This window comes from Sparus aurata, chromosome 2 (genome assembly GCF_900880675.1).
Source record: "Sparus aurata chromosome 2, fSpaAur1.1, whole genome shotgun sequence".
Lineage (NCBI taxonomy): Eukaryota > Metazoa > Chordata > Actinopteri > Spariformes > Sparidae > Sparus > Sparus aurata.
The window spans coordinates 19,407,276-19,429,936 of NC_044188.1; the positions used below are offsets into that span (position 1 = coordinate 19,407,276).

Genomic DNA, 22,661 nt, shown 5'->3' on the forward strand with positions numbered 1-22,661 from the left:
TAATAATGATGATGATAATGATAAAGGAAAATCGATGGATTCTTTCATGCTAAGGCCAAATTGGCTCGTGTCATCCTTACAAACATTCAGCCTTTAGACCATGAGCCAGTTAGAGTCCAAAAATAATGAATGAAGTTGGCCAAAGTAATCTGATGCTTAATAAAATCTACAAGGTAGCATGACTGTTTTATTAGCCTTTCCCTTGGCATGTTTTTCAGAAACCTATTTTTCGCATTCTTTCACATTCAAACAGATTGGTCTTTATTAAAGTACTCCCTGTTGTCAATGCACTTTCTGTGTGCTTAAAACTTCCCTTTGCCCTAATATTTATAGTAAAAGTTCACCATTTTTTAGGGAAAATCACTTATTTGTTTTCAGTTGCCAGGCAACAACAGACACTGTATGCAGTTCCTGCTCCCAATCAAGTAAAAGTCTGCAACATACAGTATGTAGCCCTCGGTAAAAGTCAATTTGACTTTTTGGTGTTCGTACAGACATGGAAACCAAAGAGAGACACTGACATGTTAACTGGTGAGCTTTAGATACGTTTGTTAGCTGATTTACAGTCTTTGGACAGAGCCAGGCTAGCTGTGTCTCTCCAGTGTTTTCCACACGTACAGTTTACTTATCCAGCAGCTGAGGTATATTAACATCCAGCCATGTATATTTGGCAGCCCATTTAAGAATTTGATAGGCTGCTGTCATGTTTTTTAATCCGTCTGCAAGAACGAGGCCATTCGGGATCAATTAACCAGGTGACAATCTGCCATCTCTCTTCCCTTCCTGTCCACTGTCGATCACACATGCTCTGTAGACAAGGAAACTAAGGTATTACGTTGCACTGATTAGGATGCGACCTCTCCTTCTGAAGGCTTACTTACTTACCTACTTATGCCGTTGTAGGTGCACTGGTTGTTGCAATGTCATGCCATGCAGAATGTTTTTGATTGGCTACCTCATTATCAACAAGCTTCCTCCACATGTGGCTCACCTGGTCAATCCAACCGGCAGCTGATAGTAAACTTTCACTGAACACTCAAATTTGAAAGTGGTATCAATCTTCCCATCTAAGTCTCCACCAGAAAGCATATAAGCATATCTTCCAAAATGTTGAACTATTCCTGCAAATAGGACGCTCTTTTATTTTTAATAATCTCATAATCTCAAAGCCCCTCAGATCGCAATCCATAACTGTGTAAAACACCTATTTTTTTAGACAGAAACTGGGAATGCCACCAAGAATTGAGAGCAGCAGCATCACATTTCTCTGGGGAGTTTTTCCACAGCTGAGAGTGAATGCATTATGTGTGTCCTGTTAGCTCCTGTTGGGGCTTATGAGAATTCATTTTGAGAAGATGAAAGTCAGACAGGATGTGTTCGACATGGGGGTGGCAGATGTAGGAAATGGGGTTGCCTTGTTATAGGTAATGTCCTGTGGGAGAGAGTGAGAATGTATCATATGCAAACTGTCACTCAAGAAAAATAGTTTGCACAGAATAGAGACTTGAATTAAAAAAGAGGAGGGTGTCAGTTAATATTAAGCGAGTATCTGCACACCTGTGTCTTAACCAGAATACACTTTTAATTAAGCGTCTACATCATCAGTTCTTTTTTCTCGCTACTTCAGTACTCACCCCACAGAGCTATTCTTTGGTGTGTGATGCACGCCGGTTGCTGGGTGATCAGAGTGTGATTGGCACTCGGATCAGAAATAGATCTCAGAGGCACGAAGAACATCACACCCTGGCACTGGGAGGTGGGAGAGCCAAGTTTGATTAGTGTGAACTTACCCACACACACACAATCCACGCGAATGCACGCGCACACGCACAATCAAGAACTTTTTTTTTTTCTTGGAACACTGGCACATCCACAAACACACTCTTAATAGATCCCACGCACACAAATCACACAGTCACGCAGCATAATTGTCACGGTTATTTAGGTGTCGGAATCGGGAGACTGAGAGCTTAATTGCCAGTGTCAGACATTACGTGTGTCTGTGTGCATGCATGTGTGTGTGTGTGCATGTGTAGGTGTGTGTTTAAACTCAGAGGTGTGAGTCACTGAGAGACTGTCAGTGATATTATCAGCACTTCTGACATCATCTGATTTCCTGAGTTTGCAGAACTCTAACTTTCTGTCAAGTTCAGTAGAGACAAGTGTTATGTGACTGCTTTGGAGCACATGTTATCTATGATTTAAAGAGGCTGATTCTCTAGTTGTGTGTTCTTGATGCACTAGCTGGTCTTAGGAGCTATGATGTTATGTTGCACACAATCATAGGAAAGGTTGACAGAACATGAAGACTAGAATTAGTCATGTAGAGAGATATCTGGGACTGTTCAATTCTTCACTGTCCTGCTCCTCCAAAGATTCCCAACTATTACAAGTCGCTCAAGCAGAGCCTGTAAAACTTTAATCATTCCCACCTGCTTTCAATTGAGTGGTACATGTGCTGCCCAGAAATGCATTACAGTTACAACTTTTCAATAAAAAAAGTTGAAAAGAAATACACAATAAAACAGCATTTCGCCTAAAAAATACCTCAAAGGGGCTCTGTGGAATTTTTGTGTTGTGCTGGAATGCGGCCGTTAGTTTACATTAGCGGACTCCCTTTCTAAACTAAAGTCAGCTACTGTTCCTCTCTCTTAGAAGAGTCACATCTTTCGGATTATTGCAGAAAATCAGACCCCGGGGTCCTTCACAAAGAAATCCACAGTCCAGCAGCAACTTAAACAAATTGTGCACAGGCTTGTGCAGGCAACTGAGAGAGACGGGGATGGTCTAATGTTTCACATGATCTTACAGAGCACCTTAAGTAAAACAAACAAACACGAAAAGCATCGTCAGCCTGATGCACTGACAACTAAAAGTGTCATTTCCAGTTGTTAGACCGAACCAGATGCTGGAACATCAGGCATTAGAGCAGCAGTGATGGTTCGTGCTTACAGATTACAGAACAGATTTGGATAAACAATGGTGGTTTCATTGGATGTTAATTACGTGTGTAGCTGACAGTGCGAGTGGTATTTTAGAGGGATGAATAGAGAGAGGAGAAGAAAGTGGGCAAGAGAGAGTCTGAACCTTTATTTGGTCACAAATATGGAGGCGATTTACCAGAAGAACATGTCGTTATATAGATAGTCTAGCCTGGTAATAACAGCCTCTCATAATTTAATGGATGTCCATCATCCTATATCAGTCATGGAATGATTAAGATTAGACAGTCAGATGTATTCTTTTTGTTTATGTTGACCCTATTCTTAAAGAATTTGGACTAAGAGACAGATGCTGAATGCTTTGCTTTATTATCAAACTCTGTTTTCAAAGTTGTCAAGCTTATTATATACAAAAAACAAGAAGTGTCCGTTTCATTCTTCCCCCGTATGATACCCTTACACTCATTTGTAAATCAGACGGATGAAATGTAGCTGCCAGTTTCCAGGACTGTCAGTTCTCTGGACTGGATCTTTAACATAAATCTCTTTTTTTATCAGACTATCATTTGCATGAATTTGCAATAGTGTCACTGATATCACTACATGATTTATGGTCAGTCAGTGCAACTCAGAAGCTATAACCAAAAAAAGCTGAAGTTCTGCTAAAGCGAATTTACATATTTTTTCATTTAAGCATCTTGATTCCTCTTAATGCTTTCTGTCTCTGGCACTGTTCGTCTCTCGCTCTCACCCACACACACACACACAGACTCACATTTGTGTGCATGGATGTACAGATGTCAGTTCTTGTTACTGTACAGGCACATTCATACACACAACCATGCACACAAAATGAACGGTCATAGCCAAATAAGCAACTAAAGCCACAGAGAATTTGGAACGATTTATCCATATTTCGATGCTAGAGATGTCGGGTGTGTCTCTCTTCCATCAGGATAGATCAGTTTTCAGAGTCCTGGACAAAACAAATGAAACAAAACAAAAATATGGATATAAAAAGATCAACCCAAATTAAATAGAGACATAAGAAGAGTCTGCATGATTGCAGTTCAGCCTCTAAGCCAGAGTTGGCTTTCTTACGACTTAGTTCATTTGAAGTTTTGAATCTTTCCAGCTTATCTGTGCACTGGGAAACACAATACTGGCAACAATTGTACAAAGAAGAAGTTTTTGTGGACTTTATAATACGAGAGAAATGACAGGAAAAACACTGAAGAACTGAAGAATGTTAGAAAGAATAACAAAATTATATATTGTCCTCCTGCAGGTCCTGTCAGGCTCAGCTACACAACAAGAGTCCTGTTAGAAACTGTTCCGATGGTTTTGTTTCAAACTGATAAATATCCTTCATTAGATTGAACGGTGAAACACAGAGTGAATCCAGATTGTTTGAAAGGCCTCTTCATCCCTTGGTACCTTTCTTAATATCATGTAGACTTCACAGCCAAGATGATATCATACGACTTTTTAGTGAAACTCATTAGCTCACTTACAAACTTGTGGAGAAGGGCAACAGAGTTCACTTATCCTTTTTTTTTTGCTCTTTTTCCTACAATTAAAAGTTAACTTGCTCATCTTGCATCCTGTCACCGCTCATTTTATCTTTTGGCCCGGAGAAGGTGAAGACAGTCGTGTGTCCTCGTATATACATGTGGTGCAGTAATTCTCTAAAGCTGACAGAAAGGATCTTTTCATTGCTGAGGAAAACTTGACAGAGATTTACAACGTTGCCCAGGAACACTGCCTGTAGTTTTTACCAGGTGTATCTCGACCTTGGGCTTTTTAAATCAAAAAAGCGTTATGCATCCATACTGAAACTCAAGGTCATGAACAGTTCTTGTAACTACACTTTAGCTCAGACGTAGAGAATAGCTGCCTGAATGCCTGTGGATGTTTTATTTCACTGGAGAGTAGAAAAATGTAGAACGCAAATTTACCCATGAACATATGTGAATTCTAACAAACACACACGCTCACAGATGTACACCCACACATACACACACAAAGATCTCTGTTCCCAGGTGACCTTAGTGGGTGAAAGTTCCTGACACTTAAGCACTTTTATGACTGAATGGACGAACACAGTCGGGCTTCTGATCAGCAGAGTGGAAGAATCCCATTACAAACTGACTTGAACACACACACACAACATCAACACACACACACACACTCATGCCCAGTGACAGAATCACACAAGCAGAAATGACGGTGGTCCTGAGAGTTTGATGCACTGCAGCTTAAAGAAACACATGCAAATAGGCCGAAACACAAGCACATTAAGGAAAATATCTTCACTACTCCTTACAGCTGACTTTAATGATTCACCAACCACATCAACAACATGCGCACACACCGACCAATCTGTTCGCGCACGCACGCCTAGCTACAGTGCTAATTGCTGAGGCCAGAAGTGGCAGAGGGTGCGGCTCCTGCAGAACGCTGAGTGACCGATGAGACAGAAACACTGACTGAAGCAAAGAGGAGCGGCTTACAGCAAAAGAGAGAGAGAGTGAGAGAGAGAGAGAGGGAAAAATGGAGAGGAGGAATTAAGAGAAGTTTGCAGTGAAGAAGGTGGAGGAGAAGGCCAAAGCTTCATCATCATCTCCCAGGGGTGCAGGCTGCGGTGCCTTGATTATACATTCAGCTCTCTCTCGCAAAAAAACCACACACCCCTCAAAAAATACAACCCTGTCAGCCTGCTTCAGCACACAGCCTGACCTTACAATGTGTGTGTGTGTGTGTGTGTGTGTGTGTTTCTGTGTGTGTATGGAGGAATTTCTTTCTAATTTCTAGCAAGTCAGCATTAAAATGATGGGGACAACTAATGAGTTTTGTTGTGCGATATGAAATTAGATTAATGATTGAGTTGATTATTCGGTGGGCGTGATTGTGATGTTCATCGGTACTGATGAGCAAATATTAGACTTTAAACACGACTTTAAAAAGCACCATTACAGTTTATAGTCGTCGGTAAAGCACTACAGCTAATAAACAGATAATAGTTAGCATATCATTCCTCATCCTTCTCCTTCGTTTTCAGATGTCTCAGGCAGGTAGATGTTATCATATTGTGTCTTATTATTGAATGAAGTGTGTTTGTGTTGAGCTTGACAGAACAGGAGACAGTATAAACGCAGTACTTGTAGCTGTTTCGGTACATCCGTGCAATGGCCTTCACTGTCGAGACATGCTGCGTGGTATTTACACACAGGTAGTTGATTGTTCGGTCTCATCTCCAGCTTGTCAGTATTTGACAATCCGGGGGTGAGACTCCCCAGTCAACTCCAGGAAGTTACAGTTTTATTATCTTTCTCCGGCAAAAAAAGCAGTGATGTCGGTCTGTCCATCTGTTGTTCCGATATTTACGACCGCCAGTGGATGATTCTAAATATTTCTGTGGACCCGTTGACCTTTTCTCTCAAACCACCGTCAGGCTAAATGTTCCACTTGCACATAAGAATTATTAAAATCTAATGGGTGTGAAAAGGTCAGACAATTCAAAACAAGAGCAGGTATTTAAAAGCGTCTATCCACAAATGAAAGCAAAATGTTCTTTCATTCTTTAAATTTCACTCTCAGCTCCACGGAATCATAATAGAGGTGAGCTGTATCATCCTCTCCTCTGTTAACCTGTACATCAGATGTTTTCTTCTCACACTGCTTGTACAAATTCTACACTGCGCTACAAAGGGCCTGAGTTTTTTGCAAGAGCTAGATGAGAAGATTGACGCTACTCTTTGTCTGTAAATATGAACTTGTTACAACAAGCAGCAGCTTAGCGTAGCTTAGCATAAAGACTGGACACAGAGGGGAAACAGTTCACCTGGCTCTGTCTTAAGGTTAACAAATCTGCCAACCAATCTGCCAACCAGCACCTCTAAAGCTCATTCAGCTTACAGTGAAAGGCCTTGTTGTAATAACATGACATTTGTCTGTGACTTAATCATTTCGGTTAAAAGGTAAAGCCTCATTTACTTCTCATATAACAACACCTGGGTTGTAAAACAATTTTACACATAAGTGTTTAGGATGAGTTCAGGAGCCTGAGGAAAAGAAGGTGCTCTCTAGTCTCTGTGGTACGGCATCGGACACTTCTGTATCTTTTGTCAGATTGCCGCAGGGTTTATGTGGCTCCAGAAATTAGCCTAGCCCTAAGTTTCCGTAGGAAGAAGAACATTACTGGGCTTTTTAAAAAAAAACAAGGGTAGTGATGAGTGATGGCCATGATAGGTTCTCCTAGATGCTGATGCCCAGGAACCTAAAACTGTTCACCTGCTCCACCTTAGCTGTTCATGTGTTTGGCTAATTAAATGCAGTTCCGATGCCATTTAAAGAGCATAAAACTATGATCTTGTGTATGTCCTCCTTACTAGGATAGAGCAGATATGTGAGGCAATTATGTGACAGTGCCTCTTACAAAGGAAAGATATGAGAGTTGTATCATCCTCTAATGTAATATTTGGGAGGGTGAGTAAGCATATTTGCAGAGCTGTTCAACCACTCTGTTGAAATATGTCTGTATATATTAGGCTGAAAGCTTTAAAGTACGAGCTGGATTCAAAGTGCCTGTCCTCACTGAGTTCATGTTATTGTCAGACTGAAATGGCACATTTGTATTTGTGTTGTTCATATATGTTTTTCTGCTTTTTGTCTATCTGTGCCAATACCCATAAAAATACTGTACATTTGTTGCTTTTGCACGTGGATGTGTGTGTTTGTGAACGAGCTGCTTCACTTTTGTTTATTCACATTTGGACTACCTAACTGATTAGTTGTAATCACTAACAGACAGCAATCGCCTCACCACAGACTTTTACCGCAAAGAGGAAAACGTCACGGTAACGGCGGCTGGTGGAGCCGTCCACAGCCCACGCTACCCCAGCGCTTACCCCCGCAATCTGCTGCTGTCATGGAAACTGCTGTCGCCACCGGGGAGCCGCATACACCTGGAGTTCGACGGGCACTTCGGCCTGGAGGAGGCTGAGAACGGAGTGTGCAGGTAAAACAATGAGATTCAGAGATACCTACCTGATTGTAGGGAAGAGGGATGGAAGCTCGGAGAACAAAAGGAAAAAGGGAAGCGTTGATAAATTACAAGCGGCTTTAAAGGGGGAAAGTCAGATGAGAGTAAGAGTGAATGATGAGAGAGAAGTGACAAAGAGCAAAGGAAAAGTTTATGGAGTCTTAAGTTGAAAGAGCGTAAAACAGCAGGAGTGAAGTGCGCGGAAATGATTTGCTAACGTATTCACATTAGCGCACCAACAATAAACTGTGATTGAAGGGGTGTGAGAGAGAAGAATATAAAAAAGGTGTAGGGGGTGGAATCAGTGCGGGAGAGATGGATAGTTGAAGTTTACTTTCTTGGCAAGAAGCGTTAGAAGTTTGTCCTTGAGGGTTGAGGGGAGAAAATAGACTTTTTAATCCCCATATGCAACTCAGCCGTCTTTGTAAGCACTTTGCAGAAAAGACAATAGGGAGCAGAGGGAGGAAGAGAGGGGGGAGGAGGGATTTAGAAAAGGTGGGAAGAGGGAGGAAGTAGCTTTGCCAGTTTTTTCCAATCTGTTTTGTAACACTGACTGTGTGTATTTGTGCGTGCTTGATTGATGGCCTCACTAATTGACCGCAGCACTGATTGCTGGAATGTTATTAAAGTTATCAAGAAACTTTTCCTGCAAAACAGTTCTTGTCGAGCACTTTGGCAGGGTGGGGATTTGAGAGTGCATCATTTAATTGTCTCATCGCTACACCTGACTAATCTCGAGATCTTACAATCTACTTAAACTGTGTGAAGGATGGTCAGAAGTAGCTACATGTGAAGAATGTCATTTGAACGGACCATCAGGCCATCATTTGTTATCAGTTTAATGACAATGTACTCACCAAAGTATCTGCAGACAGAGCGATAGCTGAATGCACATGTCCAGCAGTGCAAAACTGAACTCAACTACCTGAAGGAAAAGTTCAACAATTTAGAAGATACTTTTTAAGCTTGTTGCTCTCTTGCCGAGAGTTAGATGAGAATATCAATATCTATTCCATAGGAAGCAGGAGCCAAAAGTTTGTGAGCTTAGCTTAGCACAAAAATTGGAAACGACAAAATAACTATCCTGGCTCTGTCCAAAAGGAACAACATCCTCTTACCGGTGGGCTAACTCTAAAGCTTGCTTATAGGACTGAAAAAATCTGTCGCTTTATCGATTAGTGTGAAATCAAATGAAAAGCCAACTATTTTGATAAACAATTCATGATTTCATACATTTACATTTGCTTGCTCCAGAGTGTGTAAACTGGAGTAAAGAGTGTAAAGATTTTCAGCTTTTCGTTGGGTATGGGACTGTTGGTTTGACACAAGGGATCCCTCACTTTGGACTCTCAACACGTAACACTATAATGACTTAATGAGTTTAGTTTCTAGTTAGCACCTATATTACATCTGACGGACTGTTACTGATCTGGGACAGTGGTGTTGCACTCAGAAACTATGGGGGACCCCAGATCGCAAAAAAAGAAAGACAATTTCTACTTAATCTTGTAAACTGTAGTGAAGGCTTGCTGTTTCCTTCTCATCTGTATGTCAAGCCAAGCTTACCAGCTACTGCCACCAGCTTCATATTTAGCCTCTAGGAACATGAGAGTGATATTGAGCTTCTCGTTTAGCTTTTATCAAGAACATGAATTTATACATTCAATACCAAAAAAGATTGTAATAATCCCAGATTTCATCGGAATACCCTGAGCACAGAGTTTGGTCAGGGTTTTGCCATTTTGCTCTTGTTCTCTCATTTTTGAGCAATGACGCTGAATTCATCACCAAAGACAGTAAATTAGTGAGTGCAATGTTGTTGTCACCAAAATCCCCACAGGATGAAAACCACAAAAATAAAACCCACGTTTAACACTGCTTTTGCTTTTTTTCCACCCCGTCTATTTTCTTGACATCACAGTTATTTGACATCCACTCGTTTCCCCTCCCACTAATTCATCCACCTCTCCATCTCTCTCACTACAGGTATGACTTTGTTGAAGTGGAGGACCGATCGGAGACCAGCACGATAACCTGGGGTCGCTGGTGTGGGCAAAAGGCACCGCCTAGTCTCAACTCCAAAACCAACAAGCTCAGAGTCACCTTCAAGTCTGATGACTACTTTGTTGCAAAGCCGGGATTCAAAGTCTACTACTCACTGCTGGTGAGCCGCGCTCTTTTGCTGAGACAAATACACTGTACACACTGTAAAACACACACAGCTGATGATGAATCACAAGGGATGTTATTTGGGACACACTTTAAGGTTTTGTAGTATTTCTTTTGTCACACTGGGTTCTGCCCGAGAATCATTGCTACGCTCCAGGTGAAATGCCTCTTCCTCTCTTTTACTTCCACTTGGCAATATAAAGAGAGAGATGGGATGACGGGGTGAGAAAAAAGGAAGGAAGAGAGGTGGGATTCTGGTAGCAATGTCGGTAAAATGCCAAAATGTATTAGCCGACTGTTCTTTTCTGACGCGTCCACTCGACAGCAGAGGAACGACGGGGGGATAGGGGGAGGGCAGGGGGGATGATGAGAGAGGGTTCTTTTAAAGGCTGTCAAAGGAACGGATAAGGAGATTAGCTTTGTCATTCTGTCAGGGGGAGGAAAGAAGAAAGAAAGGGACTCTGATTTTGAAGATGTTCTCCCACCCTATAATCAGAGGGGAAGGGGGAAGAGAAAGAGCAGTGGAAAGACAGAGAGGCATTTAAAGATGTTCCCTGGCTTCACCTTTTATGAGTGCAGAGGAGAGAGACAGGGGAACAGACAAAGCATCACAGACGGGGTTGAACTGGTGGCATCGCTTATTATCAGAGGGGGGGAAAAAGTGGTGTGAGCACAGAAGGGTACGACACATGGAGAGAGAAAAAGAGAGATGCTGCGTTTGCAGACGATCCCTCACTTTCCACAGTCGCCACCAAAAATTCTGGAAAAGATCAGGACCAACCAATGTGTGTGATACTTTCTTAGTCCATGCAATTCGCTCATTATTCAAAATGAGCCAAGCAGTTTCCTAAAACAGCTGGGCATTGTTGTTTTTGGAGCAAATAGCACATTTGTTGGGGACAAAGTTTTTAGCCGCAGAATGTAATACATTTGGTATTCTGGCTAATGTTTATGGCAGCAGGATAGTGTTTGGGGGATCGAGTCAAAATGAAATACAGCGTCCATGTCCAGCATAATGAAGTAATCATCACTTAGTGCAAGGCCACAGATATACTTGGCTCACGTATCCTGCATCCGACGGCCAGTTGTCATCAGGAATATGTGGTTCAACAGAAAAGTATATCTCCAGCTTCTAACGGTGTGGCTCATTGATGTGTTTTCCTTTTTTTTTAAATAACAATATCACAAAGCTCCTGCAAATGTACAGGCTCAAGCAGCGCAGCATTTATCATGCTTTATGCTTCAAGTAGAAGAAACAATATCACGATTGTTAAATTACTCAACTACGAGTAAACATTTTCGAAAATGTCACTTCAAAGGTAGAGAAATAAAAATAACAGTGCCCATAATGCAGAATGACCACTGTCTAGTGTTTTATATATATATCACTGGATTGTTATTGATGCATCAATTTGTAAGCAGCATTTTCAAAGTTCAATATCTAAGAACGTTGATTGTTGAGTCTCTTTCCCATGCTGTAGGTGGTTGAACTGGTAGACTAAGCACGGCACATTTTCCATCTGCCTACATAGGTATACATGTGATGTACTGTCAAAGCATTGACAAAAACATAAAATAACAGCTGAAAAATTTCTTGGCACGCCGTCTAAGGACAGTAGAGAAATCCCACAACCATAAACTGTATGTTTTGAGCCGGATGAGTCCTAGGAAGCAGCCTCACCTCATTCAACCCAAAATAATAACAACAAAGTAGAAGTACCTCAAATTATAACTCCCTTATCTCTCTCCCTCAGACTCTCACTGCTTCTCCCTGTCTCCCCTTCCTCCGCACCCTTTGTTATTCCTCCTCTGGTCAAACAATCACACCTCAGTACAATTTAAACAGAATCCAGCTCTTGGGGCTTATCTTATTTTGATCCGTTTTACCCATTTTTCAAAGAGCTCCAGTGTTTGAGCGCGCTCTTGTCTTTCCATCTTTTTCACACCGAGACACATACACACAGCTTGCCTTCAGCTAGACGGGAGCTGTGTGTGTGGCTTAATTTAGCAGGTCTAATTTGTTCTCTCCAGACCTGTCGAACAGATAAGATGGAGGAGGAGAGGCGGCGGCGAAGGGGAAAGGAGGCCGAGGGAGAATGAGGAGAAGCTCCATTGGAAGGAGAGAACAGGTGTCTGAGATGGTATCGGTGTGTCAGCTAATGACTAAAACAACCTGAGCTGAGAGAGGCAGACTGAGAGAGGGAAAGGGGGGATGCATTTGGAGATACAACTGAGGCTGACTAGACAGAAGAAGAACCACGAGGGAAAGTGAAACAGCGTTAGGGTTGATGGAAGTGTACGAGGAAGACAGTGATTAAAGACCAAAGCAAAACATGTTGTCACCACTAAACCTCTGCCATGTTTCAAATCCATGTGTCGGGTTTCTCCAAATCAAGTCTCTGCCTTTTTTGATTGGAGCTCTTCACAGTTCTTCTGGGACTTAAGTGGAGCCAGGTCTGGACAGGGTTTCATTCTTTGCCAGATGTTTTGGGTCTACAGTCCTGATTGGATCCATGCAGACTCACTGTCAGATCTGATCACATGTGTTTCAGAAACGGTCAGCAGTGTTAACTTTTATGCAGGAGAAATGATTTGTCGCTGCTCTTTACGACCTTTAGTGGCCGCTTGTTAATTAGAGGAGCTTCGTACCACTGTAGTGCTGACGGTCTCTCTCTTCAGACTCAAGCACTTGATGGGTCTTAGATGGATTGGTGGGTGCTTGATCTCAAAAATGGTAAGTATGAATTGTTTTAGGTTCCATTAGAAGCTGATTGAAATCTATACATTCAAGTCATCATGGTGGGCGGTTTGCAACACATTCCACCCACATATTGAAAAGGTGTTAATGAATCTGTCTTTTTGTTTTCTTTCTATCTCATTGAGCATGAGGGAAAAGAGTCTTTAACAATTTCAGTGCCTCTGGTAATAGACATATTACATAACAACATGTCATAGCATTTGTCTGATGTGTTGAGGGAGCGTTGTCAATAGGAGTCGAAAGACAAGCCAAACACCTATCTTCCTCGTAGTTCATCAGTGCGAGTTATCTGTGATTGCGTTAGGCTCTGCACAATTGTTACAGTAGATAGCTACTTAACTATTAAATGCTTAAGTGTCCATTTACTCTTCCACGGGTGATATTTAGCCGATGCAAACAGCTTCAGGATCATCACCACTACTTGCTTTGCCCAAGTGAGGTTTATGCAGTTTTGCATGAAGCCCGGGAAAATCAGCCCATATGCAAATGCAATATATGTGCATATATTTACAACATATATATAAAAACTATTGTTAATTAGAACAATTTCATAAATCAACATGTCCAGCTCATGTTTATGTATGTAAATGACATATTTTGGCGTATGTGTCACATGTCACATTTTTTTATTTTAGATATGTATGTTTATACAATTTTGAAAAGAGACATATTATGATAATTTTCAGGTTTTTAATTTTTTTTTTGTGTTACTGCAAGAATAGATTTTCATACTTTGGTAACCCAAAATCACTGTATTCCCCCCTTTGTCTGAAGTGCTCTATTTCAGCTCCTGTCTCTTTAAGGCCCCTCCTCCCAAATACCCAGTCTTCTCTGATTTGTCAGCTCACACGGTGACACGGTGACATAGTGTGATGTCAAGAAGTCCAAGAATTCTCATCAGAAATGATGAGGCGTTTCAGGACCAGTTATTTCTGTGGGAGAGATGAGCTGCCATATAACTTTCAAGACCTTTTACATGCCAAGAACATCTATAACAAACTGAAGCAAAGGCAAAAAAAAAAAAAACATCAATAAGTCTTCTGTAATATATGTACATATACAAATTTTACTATTGGTATTTCATATAGGTTTTAGATTGGGTCCCCTTTTCCTTAGATCTTTTTTGGATTGCGTCTCTTTGAAAGAAAGTTTGTGTAGGTCTCGAAAGATTGGGACCTGAATTGACAATTATGTCGAAAAAAATAAGAATACGACCGCTACCCCTTCCAAAGAAACAAAAGCCCACAACCCTCAGGAAAAACTGCAGTCAAACAGCGACCTTCTCATTATTCATGTCACTTGTTTTTGCCCAAATCATTATTCTTTGATCCTTTTGAATTCTTGTTTTTCAAAGGATGTGATTCATCATCTGCAGTGCAGTCTTACATGAAGTAATGAGAGCTTTTGATTGCATAAGATAAACATTTTAGGAGCTATTCAGTTATTAATGTTCAAAGAAACGCTCCACAAGTGCCAAATCAGCCTCATTATATTTACTGTGAACAGACGCAGCCCTTAGAGTATCTTTGTAGGACTTTAGAACCTTATAGATCTCTGCTTGTGTTTGTTTGTTTCCACTATTGATTTCGCTTGTCTGGGATCATACAAGCAGTTGTAACGTATTCTGGTTGGGTATTCCTGTGATGTGTTGCTGGAACAGCGGGAAAAGACTATTGATCGAGGAATATGATCCGAGTTACTTCCCAAAATCCCATTCTGAGTCATCCAACATGTGTGCTCTCCATACAGACTGAAGTAATGGATATTCCAAGGGATGTGAAAATTAAACCAGCATTGTGTGATATATTTTAATATACTGCATATTAGGATCAGCAAACTTCAAGAACAACAAGATCAGCCACTGATCTACATGAGGGGAAACATTTTACTGGCTTCAACTTGAAGATCATCTCAGACTGAGGCACAGATGAGACAGCGAAAATGTGGCTGGTGAAATTTATCCACAAAGTTAAAAGCCCTCTGGCGAGACACTAACTGGTCATGCGAAGTAAAAGTCGACAGGGAAATGCCCTCGCCTTCCTCACCATCTACTGCACACTCAATCCTCAGCTGTTTCACTGTCCAGCTGTACAAAATGGAGGTTGAAAAGGGCAGCTCCCTGATGTCCCCTCCACTAGACTGCTACTGTAAATAAGAATGTGCTCCCTCACCACCAGTGAATTCACTCTCACCACTGTCTGAAATACATTGTCTGCTTCAATAGCAAATGTTGGCTCATAGAATGTGCAAGAAATTACATGAAAAAACAATTTACCTATAGGATGAGCTTCTTTTTCACGGCGTGACAAGCACTTTCCAGCAAAGATCATTGTCAGTCCTGTATACTACTTTTTAAAGGAGTCATCACCCGGAAATCGCAATTTCTCTCGTTAAATCATGCATATTGGTGTTGGACCTCTGTTGAAACTTGCCTGAAAAGCTGGAGTTTGAAAGTGGCTTATTTTTTTCGCTTTGGCTCTTTTTCCGAACAGGAATAGCGCACAATAGTGCGCGTTCCTAAAGCACGAGATTTTGACCCTGCTCCTGTGGTGACGTTACCACAGGAGGCTACTTGCATAAACATCGGCCCACAGCCGTCCTCAGCCAGAGTGAGCACGCCGAATCTGCTTATTTCTCTGTCATTTTCACGCCATACATCGTGACCGCCAGCATTAAAACTCAGGTCTTACATGTAAAACACGAGTGTGAAAAGTAAGAAGGAAAAAAAAAGAATTTACCATTCAGAGACATCCTGCTGTAAACGTGTCTCTTCCACCGTCTCTGCCACTTCACTCTCCCGTTCAGGTTCCGACTCCGGCTCGTACATAAATGCCTGAATTCCGTAAGGTTCGTCATTTTGTGTGTGCGCCATGACAGGGGGCTGTTTATGTTTTAGAGTCTGTGTGTGCATGCAGGCTCGCCCCCCATTCCGGCTCTGTCCTTCCTGCGGCCAATCAACGCGCGCCTCATTACATATGAATACAATGCACATCCGGACCGGTCAAAACCTCGCACATAATCTCGCGTGAGAAAGTCGCGGTATGAAAAAGTGTCAGAACAAGCTCTATGTTTGATTTTTTTGATTTTTTTTTTTTCTAATAAGTTTTAAGAATTGATCCAAAGCGATCCAAGAGGGACTGGATATGTAAAAAACCAGGTGATGACTCCTTTAAAGGAGAGGCCGGCGTAGCAGATATAGCTGCTATATTTAACATTTATTTTCTTAAAGGTGAAATATGTAAGAATTGGTCTCTCAAACGAACAGGGGCATCATATCACCAGAGTTACTGCTAACTGTATCTTGTTTATACATCCACGACCAAAGCTATAGTTAGCGCAATTAGCTGTGCAGCTAGCTGGACAACCAGGGTAGTGTTGTGTTTACACCGCTAGCACAAAAGTTTTGCACCACTGGGAGAAAGAGGTTTTTTTAGGCATGGAGCCAGCTGGCTAGCATGCAAGTATAGTAGATACCCCTGCAGCAAAAGACATAGACGTCTCTGACATGCCAAATTTCTTTACATTTTGTTGATATTTTGAGTTAATATTTGAATCTTTCAAACTAAAATTCTTACATATTGCACCTTTAACATTGTTGAAATTAACGATGGTTCACTTCATTAAGGCTTCAGTAACAGCTGTCAATCAAACTCCAGTGCATACAACCACCAACCACTTTAAATTATGTTTTGCAGTCCACTGTGGTGTGGTTGATTTGGGGTGTAACGGCAAAACAGACTAACCCCAGTCTAGCTTGATAGAAGATGTGACATTAGCATGAATTTAAAAAATATGCTGCTATTAAATCCATGTGTTGAAGATGTAAAGGAAGTGATCTATACACGCTACGTTTATAAATATGCAGGATGAATTGGTAATGATGGTACAGCAGCACTGATGCACACTGCACATGAGTGCAGGGATTGAACTATGAAAGTGAAGAAGACTCCAAATTAAGTGGAATGTGTCACGGCACGTACCTTTGCAGTTTGTCAATAAGAATTTAGCGAAACACACCAGTGACACAGTAACTATCCCCGCTAACAATAAAGTAGAAGACACCTCTTTTCTGTTAAATAAGTAAAGTGCAGCATGGCTTGCTATCTTTCACCAGAATTTGATTTCCCCACAGAGCCGCCAGTCAGAACACTCGACTTACTCCTCCTGACTCGATTATAATAAGTCAGTGTGAACATTAAAACCCAGAAGAACTCGGAGGCAACAATTTATCATTTTTCGCCCAGAATGAAGCAACCAAACTGCAGGTGGAAAAGTGACCCAATTGTTTAAAACATAAATCTGCAATGAGTTTTCATCTGTTTCCTCTTTTCAGTAAGTGCAAACGTTTACATATCCAATTCTCTCCCAGCAGGAAGACATCTTATAAATAAAAAAAATGCACAAAGTCATGTTGGGCTGACTGTGAGAGCTGGCAGGTGACTGTCTGTATATGCTCAGAAGGGATGCGGTCCTCCCTCCACATGTTCCCTGATCCCCTGTCTTTTTGACTCTTTTACAACCCAATTAAGTGACCCAGATGTGCATGAAATCAAGAATGTAACCTTAAAAGGAAATGAGACCAAGAATCTGTAAACATGCATTTAGTCAAACACACATACACACACACTTACAGGAAACCTTCTGACCTCATTCACAGCTGGTTCGAGCCTGCGTTTATGTGTATGAGTACATTTATCCAAAGGCCACAAGAATGCAAGAATCTGTTAAACAAAACCCTTTGCACACTGACAGGCTTTGATGTCAGCTCTACTACATTAGCAGACACACACTTGCTCGTGCGCACACACACACAGACACACACACCGAAGCAAAGTGAGGGCACTGTGTCTTTGAAGTGTGGTTGAGACAGATTAACTGTTCCATATTGACCGGAGATGGTATTTAAGACTCTTCAAGGAGAGGGATTCGATAGCCAGGGAGATTTTATGTGTGTGTAGTCAAGAGGGTGGGACAGTGTGTGTGTGTGTGTGTGTGTGTGTGTGTGTGTGTGTGCAAGATGGAGGGAAAAAGACAAAGAATGCGTGCATGTGTGCCAAATATGTCAGTCTGATGAGTGTTTATCACCTAAACATGCTTTGACCAGAGTTTGATTTCTCTCTCTCTCTCACACACACACACACACACACACACACACAGGCATGCTGTGACGGGCTTCACTGGAAATTCTTTCAGGATTTTCCTGACATGCTGACAGTCCATCAGTTAGACAGGCAGACACCTGAATGTCTTGGATAACCTTAGATTATATGTGAAGCTTCACCTTGTCTCTACAAGCTGCGTTTAAAGGCATGTGTTTGAAAAGTAAACAAAGGAAGGGAACAGCAGCAATAGCGGTAAGCTTTAGGCTTTATGATGATCATGATCTTTATCTAACCCTTTTCATGTGGTTTTACTGTTGTTGTCGGGCCTCAAACATCACTGAAAGTAGCTCTGAGTAAATGTAGAAATATTTCTGAGAAATATAGAAGAGAAGTAATGCAGGTAAAGTGCAATCCACACCAAATAGATGTCTGTGGTGACACAGGTCACGTTGATCATGACAAGACCATGATTCCTTTGGACTACTTGCACCAGTTTAATTGTACTTGATAGCCTCAATCATTTATTATCAAGCTGCTTTTACCACTCACTGTAAAGCTTTGTGAAGTGCTAAAGCAACTTCAGAAGAAACAAAAAATAATCATAGTCACTCATTATCACCTCTCCTTTTCACCCATTCAGTGTGATTTCTCGTGCATTGTCTGCCTCGATCAATTGCTGATTGGTTATTTCTGTTGTCCATTCCTGCAGTATGACACTCCACTGCCTGCATCCAACACCAACTGGGAGGTGGTCACCATGCCCATGTCGGTGAGTCATGCATACTCAAACACATGTAAAATTCCAGAATTAAAAGATACCTTTATAACGCCCATTTTCAGGTTCATAATTTTACTTTGGGTTACTGTTATTTATTCAAAGTGGGTTGATCATTTTGGTTCATTCTTGAATGAAAATCTTATATGCGCATCCTTTAAATGACACTGGCTGCACTAATGAACGTGACATATGGTCCATTTGCATAGGCGAAACACACACCCACGCACAAAATACACTCATGCATGTATGTATTGTGTTTAATATGCATGAAGCTTGACATGTAAAATGACATGCTTACTTGGACTAATGTTTTCCTAAGAACATCAGTGTAATTTGTGTGTGTCTGTGTACGAGCAGTGGGGTTCAGTGACATACGTGACCATGATAATTAGTGTGCGTCGAACTGTGTGGCAGTTTTTCTGCATGGATTAATAATAATAGGGTGTGGGTGGATGTTTTGGCGCGTATATGCATCGATGTGTCACTGGCAGTGCAGATGAGATGTGCACGATGTACAGTTTGATGGCCTCTTCGCTTTATATTCAAATGAGGCTCTGAACAACTATCCGCTTTGTGGTTTTTCCAATGATTTGTGGTCGTTTCACGTTGAATTCATGAAGGTAAATGTTACATACTACTGAGAAAAACAGTGTGATTCATCAGACAGAATGATGAATACCTCAGTGATATGCTGGTTTTCATTTCTAAATAGAAAAAAAACAATTTATGGTGAACGTAAATACAAATTTAATTAGGAAAGTAAACTTCTTCCATTGAGCTGCTGCATGAGTCAGAATCACGTAACGCTACTTAAGTCATCACTGTAACGTATACTCATTAAGCCACCATATTGAAGTTCTTACAATACATGCTGACAAATGTTATGTCTCAGAGGAGCACTTCAGTTTCTCAGTTCCGAGTCTCCCTCCATAAGCGCCTAACATCTTCCCATTACTTACCCTCATCCTTTGACCCATGTAGAAGTCAGTACTGATTATGGCAGCTAAAGTCACAGGCATAATAGCCCCACATGCTATAAGACTTTGATTGCAATCGCCTCCCAGCTAGATGAATAGCTTGCAGCAGAAAGATTGGGTCACCTAGGAATCATCTGTGAAATGCTGGTGCTTTCCTCATCCCATTTGAAAATAATATAGCAGATGAAGGTTTCAGATTCAATTTCAGACTACCTGAAATGCAGATTTTCAAGAATGTAATAATTACGAGCATTTCTAGCACGGTCAAACTCAGTCTCACGCTCAGGTTTGCTTCAAGACCAGAGCTGCAACAATTAGTCAACTTATTGATTGATAATAAAACCTGGCACCCAAATTACCCACAAGGCACTTTAGTCACTGAGTGACATCACTGGAGGCACTCTTCAGTTGCTGAAAGTAATTTAGAAAAAAATTGCATAAAATGCTATTTTCAGGCTCTCAAATACGGAGAGTTCCCCCTTTTTCTGTTTTATATCACTGAAATGCATCACAGATGGTGAAAGAAAGCCAAGTACAACTAAAGAAGGGAATGCTGACTGACATCAGGTCAAGACATCTCCTTGAAAATGATTACATTTCACTAAAAGCTCTGTTTGAAATGTTTAGCAGGGTTCTCTGAAATTACTGGTTGTGTCAGAATCTGAGTCACCATGACTAACCGTCACTTTGGTCTTTATGTTCATTGTTCCTTGTGTCTGTGTGGCAGTTTGAAGGTTGTCGATGTCTCTTGACTTCTCTAAATCTTCCAATAAGTCCTTGGATATCCTTTCTAACCACAGCGCATGCTGTAATCACAGCGGGAACAATAAAATATGCACCCTGTGAGCCACCAAGAACATGTGAAGGATCTCACATTCAGAAAACTTAACTTGAGTTTAACTGTGAATCCTGCTGTTCCTCTTTGCAGGATGACAGTGTAGGACAGATGCCAGCAGCAGTCACAGAGGTTCCTTTCTCATTGGAGGACTTGGACCGGACCATAGCCGCCTTTGACACTGTCGAACAGCTTCTCAGATCCCTGAGCCCAGACACCTGGAGACAGGACCTGGACAGCATCTACACTCAGACACACATACATTACAGATCCAGGGCCTATCATCTGGCGAGCAGACATAACAAAAGTAAGATCTCCAAGTTTTACAAGCCAGAACAAACAAATGTTCATCATCTCAAACACATGTATTACCATCACACAGTCTTTCAGGATTGCAGAGCAAAAAAACAACAACATAGGTGTCCTTTAGTTTTGCAGCAGTAAATAATCAGAAATGCATACATGTCTGTCCCTCCTGTGTTCTCTCCTCTGTTGCCTTGCTTAGGTTTCTTCTGTTTTTATTAGGATTTTTTTTAACTATATTGAGAGGCTAGATTGCTGACAGTGATATGTTGCGAGAAGTAAAGTCAATGTGTGAAGATGAGCGCAGCGATGTTCTCAGCCCGTTTTATTGTGCTACAGATGGTGATCCTCAGTGACTCTGCTGCGTTCACAGTATTTCGTCGCAGACTGGTGCAGTCGTTGGTAGCTGATGTGATAGAGGGGAGGGGAGAGCATGCCGCCTTGTGCTGACCAAGACAGACCTACACAGCAAGAGGCCCATTCTCACTTTTTGAGCTATACAGAAAGCTCAGTAGCCACATTGCTACCTGATATTCAAATATCGTGCAGGTGACAGTCAGTGAAAACACTACTTTTTGCACATTGCAGCTGAAACTGCCATCTGGTCTGTAGTGATACAAACACTTTAGCTTACAGTCAAAAAGTCATAATATGACATATGTGAAATGTTAGTTAGCAAGCTTTATTTTGAAAATCTAACTGGACATTGCATATGTGTTATTTCTAATACCACTGCAGCACCATTAACGTCAAAAGCTGATGCTAATAATTTAGGGAAAGCATCATGGTCCATAGTCCATCACGTCCACCGACCATGCTGCCATATTTGACTAGAGTGAAAACATGTTAGCTGAACATACAAATGGGGAAAAAAAAATTGATGAGAAGAACATTCGGATAAATTTGGGTGTGAAAATACTTTTTGAACTTGAAAGACCTGTGTATGGAAATCAAAGAAGTCCTATTTTTCTGAACATAAAAGATCATGATGAAAAAGGAAAACAGCTCCTGATGCAACAACACACCGTAGCCTGAATATGTGGTTGCATCATCAAAATGAGCAATTTGCCTCAAGTAGGTCTCAAAGTGAGTCAGTGACAGATTTAAGGTGACACAGGACCAGAAGTTCAGGGCAATTCTTTACTGTGAAGTCAATAACCTCAAGTCACCGAGGCAATACATCTTGTCCTTAAGAGCTGATATGAAATGTTGGCACGCAAGCGATTGTTACTTGTTATTGTTACATGTTACACACGTGTGTTCACGCATGTGCATGTGATTGTTTAGTGTATAGAAGCACTGAAGCTTGCAACAAACCAGAGTGCTTTCGCCCCCATCTCTCTCACCTGTGCTTTGTATCCCTCTCTCTTTTCTACCTGAGGGCTCTCCTGTTCCTTAGTAAATATTTGTGCTTGACAGCAAATCTATCTCTATTTATCCGCGCATGTGTGTGCTCGGCCGGCATGAAAAGGCTCCACGTGTTGGGGAAGTTTGTGCATGTTGCAGCACTACAGAGAGGTGCATAGGTGCTGCGGGTCTTTGATATACTGTACCGGCGCAGCGCTCTCTAATTGGAAATTCAACCTGTGCAGCGGAGCAGAAATGTGCCGCAGTCAGCAGCTTAGCTTTGTTTTCATTAAGACGCGCACACACACACACATTCACACTCACACTCAGAAAGCTCACACCCACCTTTGTTCCCATGAAGGACACAGAGTCTGATCCTGATGTTAATTGGGACACTTTGTAGACA

General features: G+C 41.4%; 1 protein-coding gene across 1 annotated transcript in view; it reads left to right on the top strand.

The window, feature by feature from the left end:
* pdgfd (platelet derived growth factor d) overlaps positions 1-22,661 on the top strand; it is a 61,409-nt gene that overhangs the window by 26,809 nt on the left and 11,939 nt on the right. Inside the window, exons 2-5 of the mRNA XM_030438565.1 lie at positions 7,773-7,962; positions 9,973-10,150; positions 18,725-18,784; positions 20,699-20,912. Of these exons, the coding sequence (XP_030294425.1) occupies positions 7,773-7,962; positions 9,973-10,150; positions 18,725-18,784; positions 20,699-20,912 (642 nt within the window). The remainder of the gene's footprint in view (positions 1-7,772; positions 7,963-9,972; positions 10,151-18,724; positions 18,785-20,698; positions 20,913-22,661) is intronic.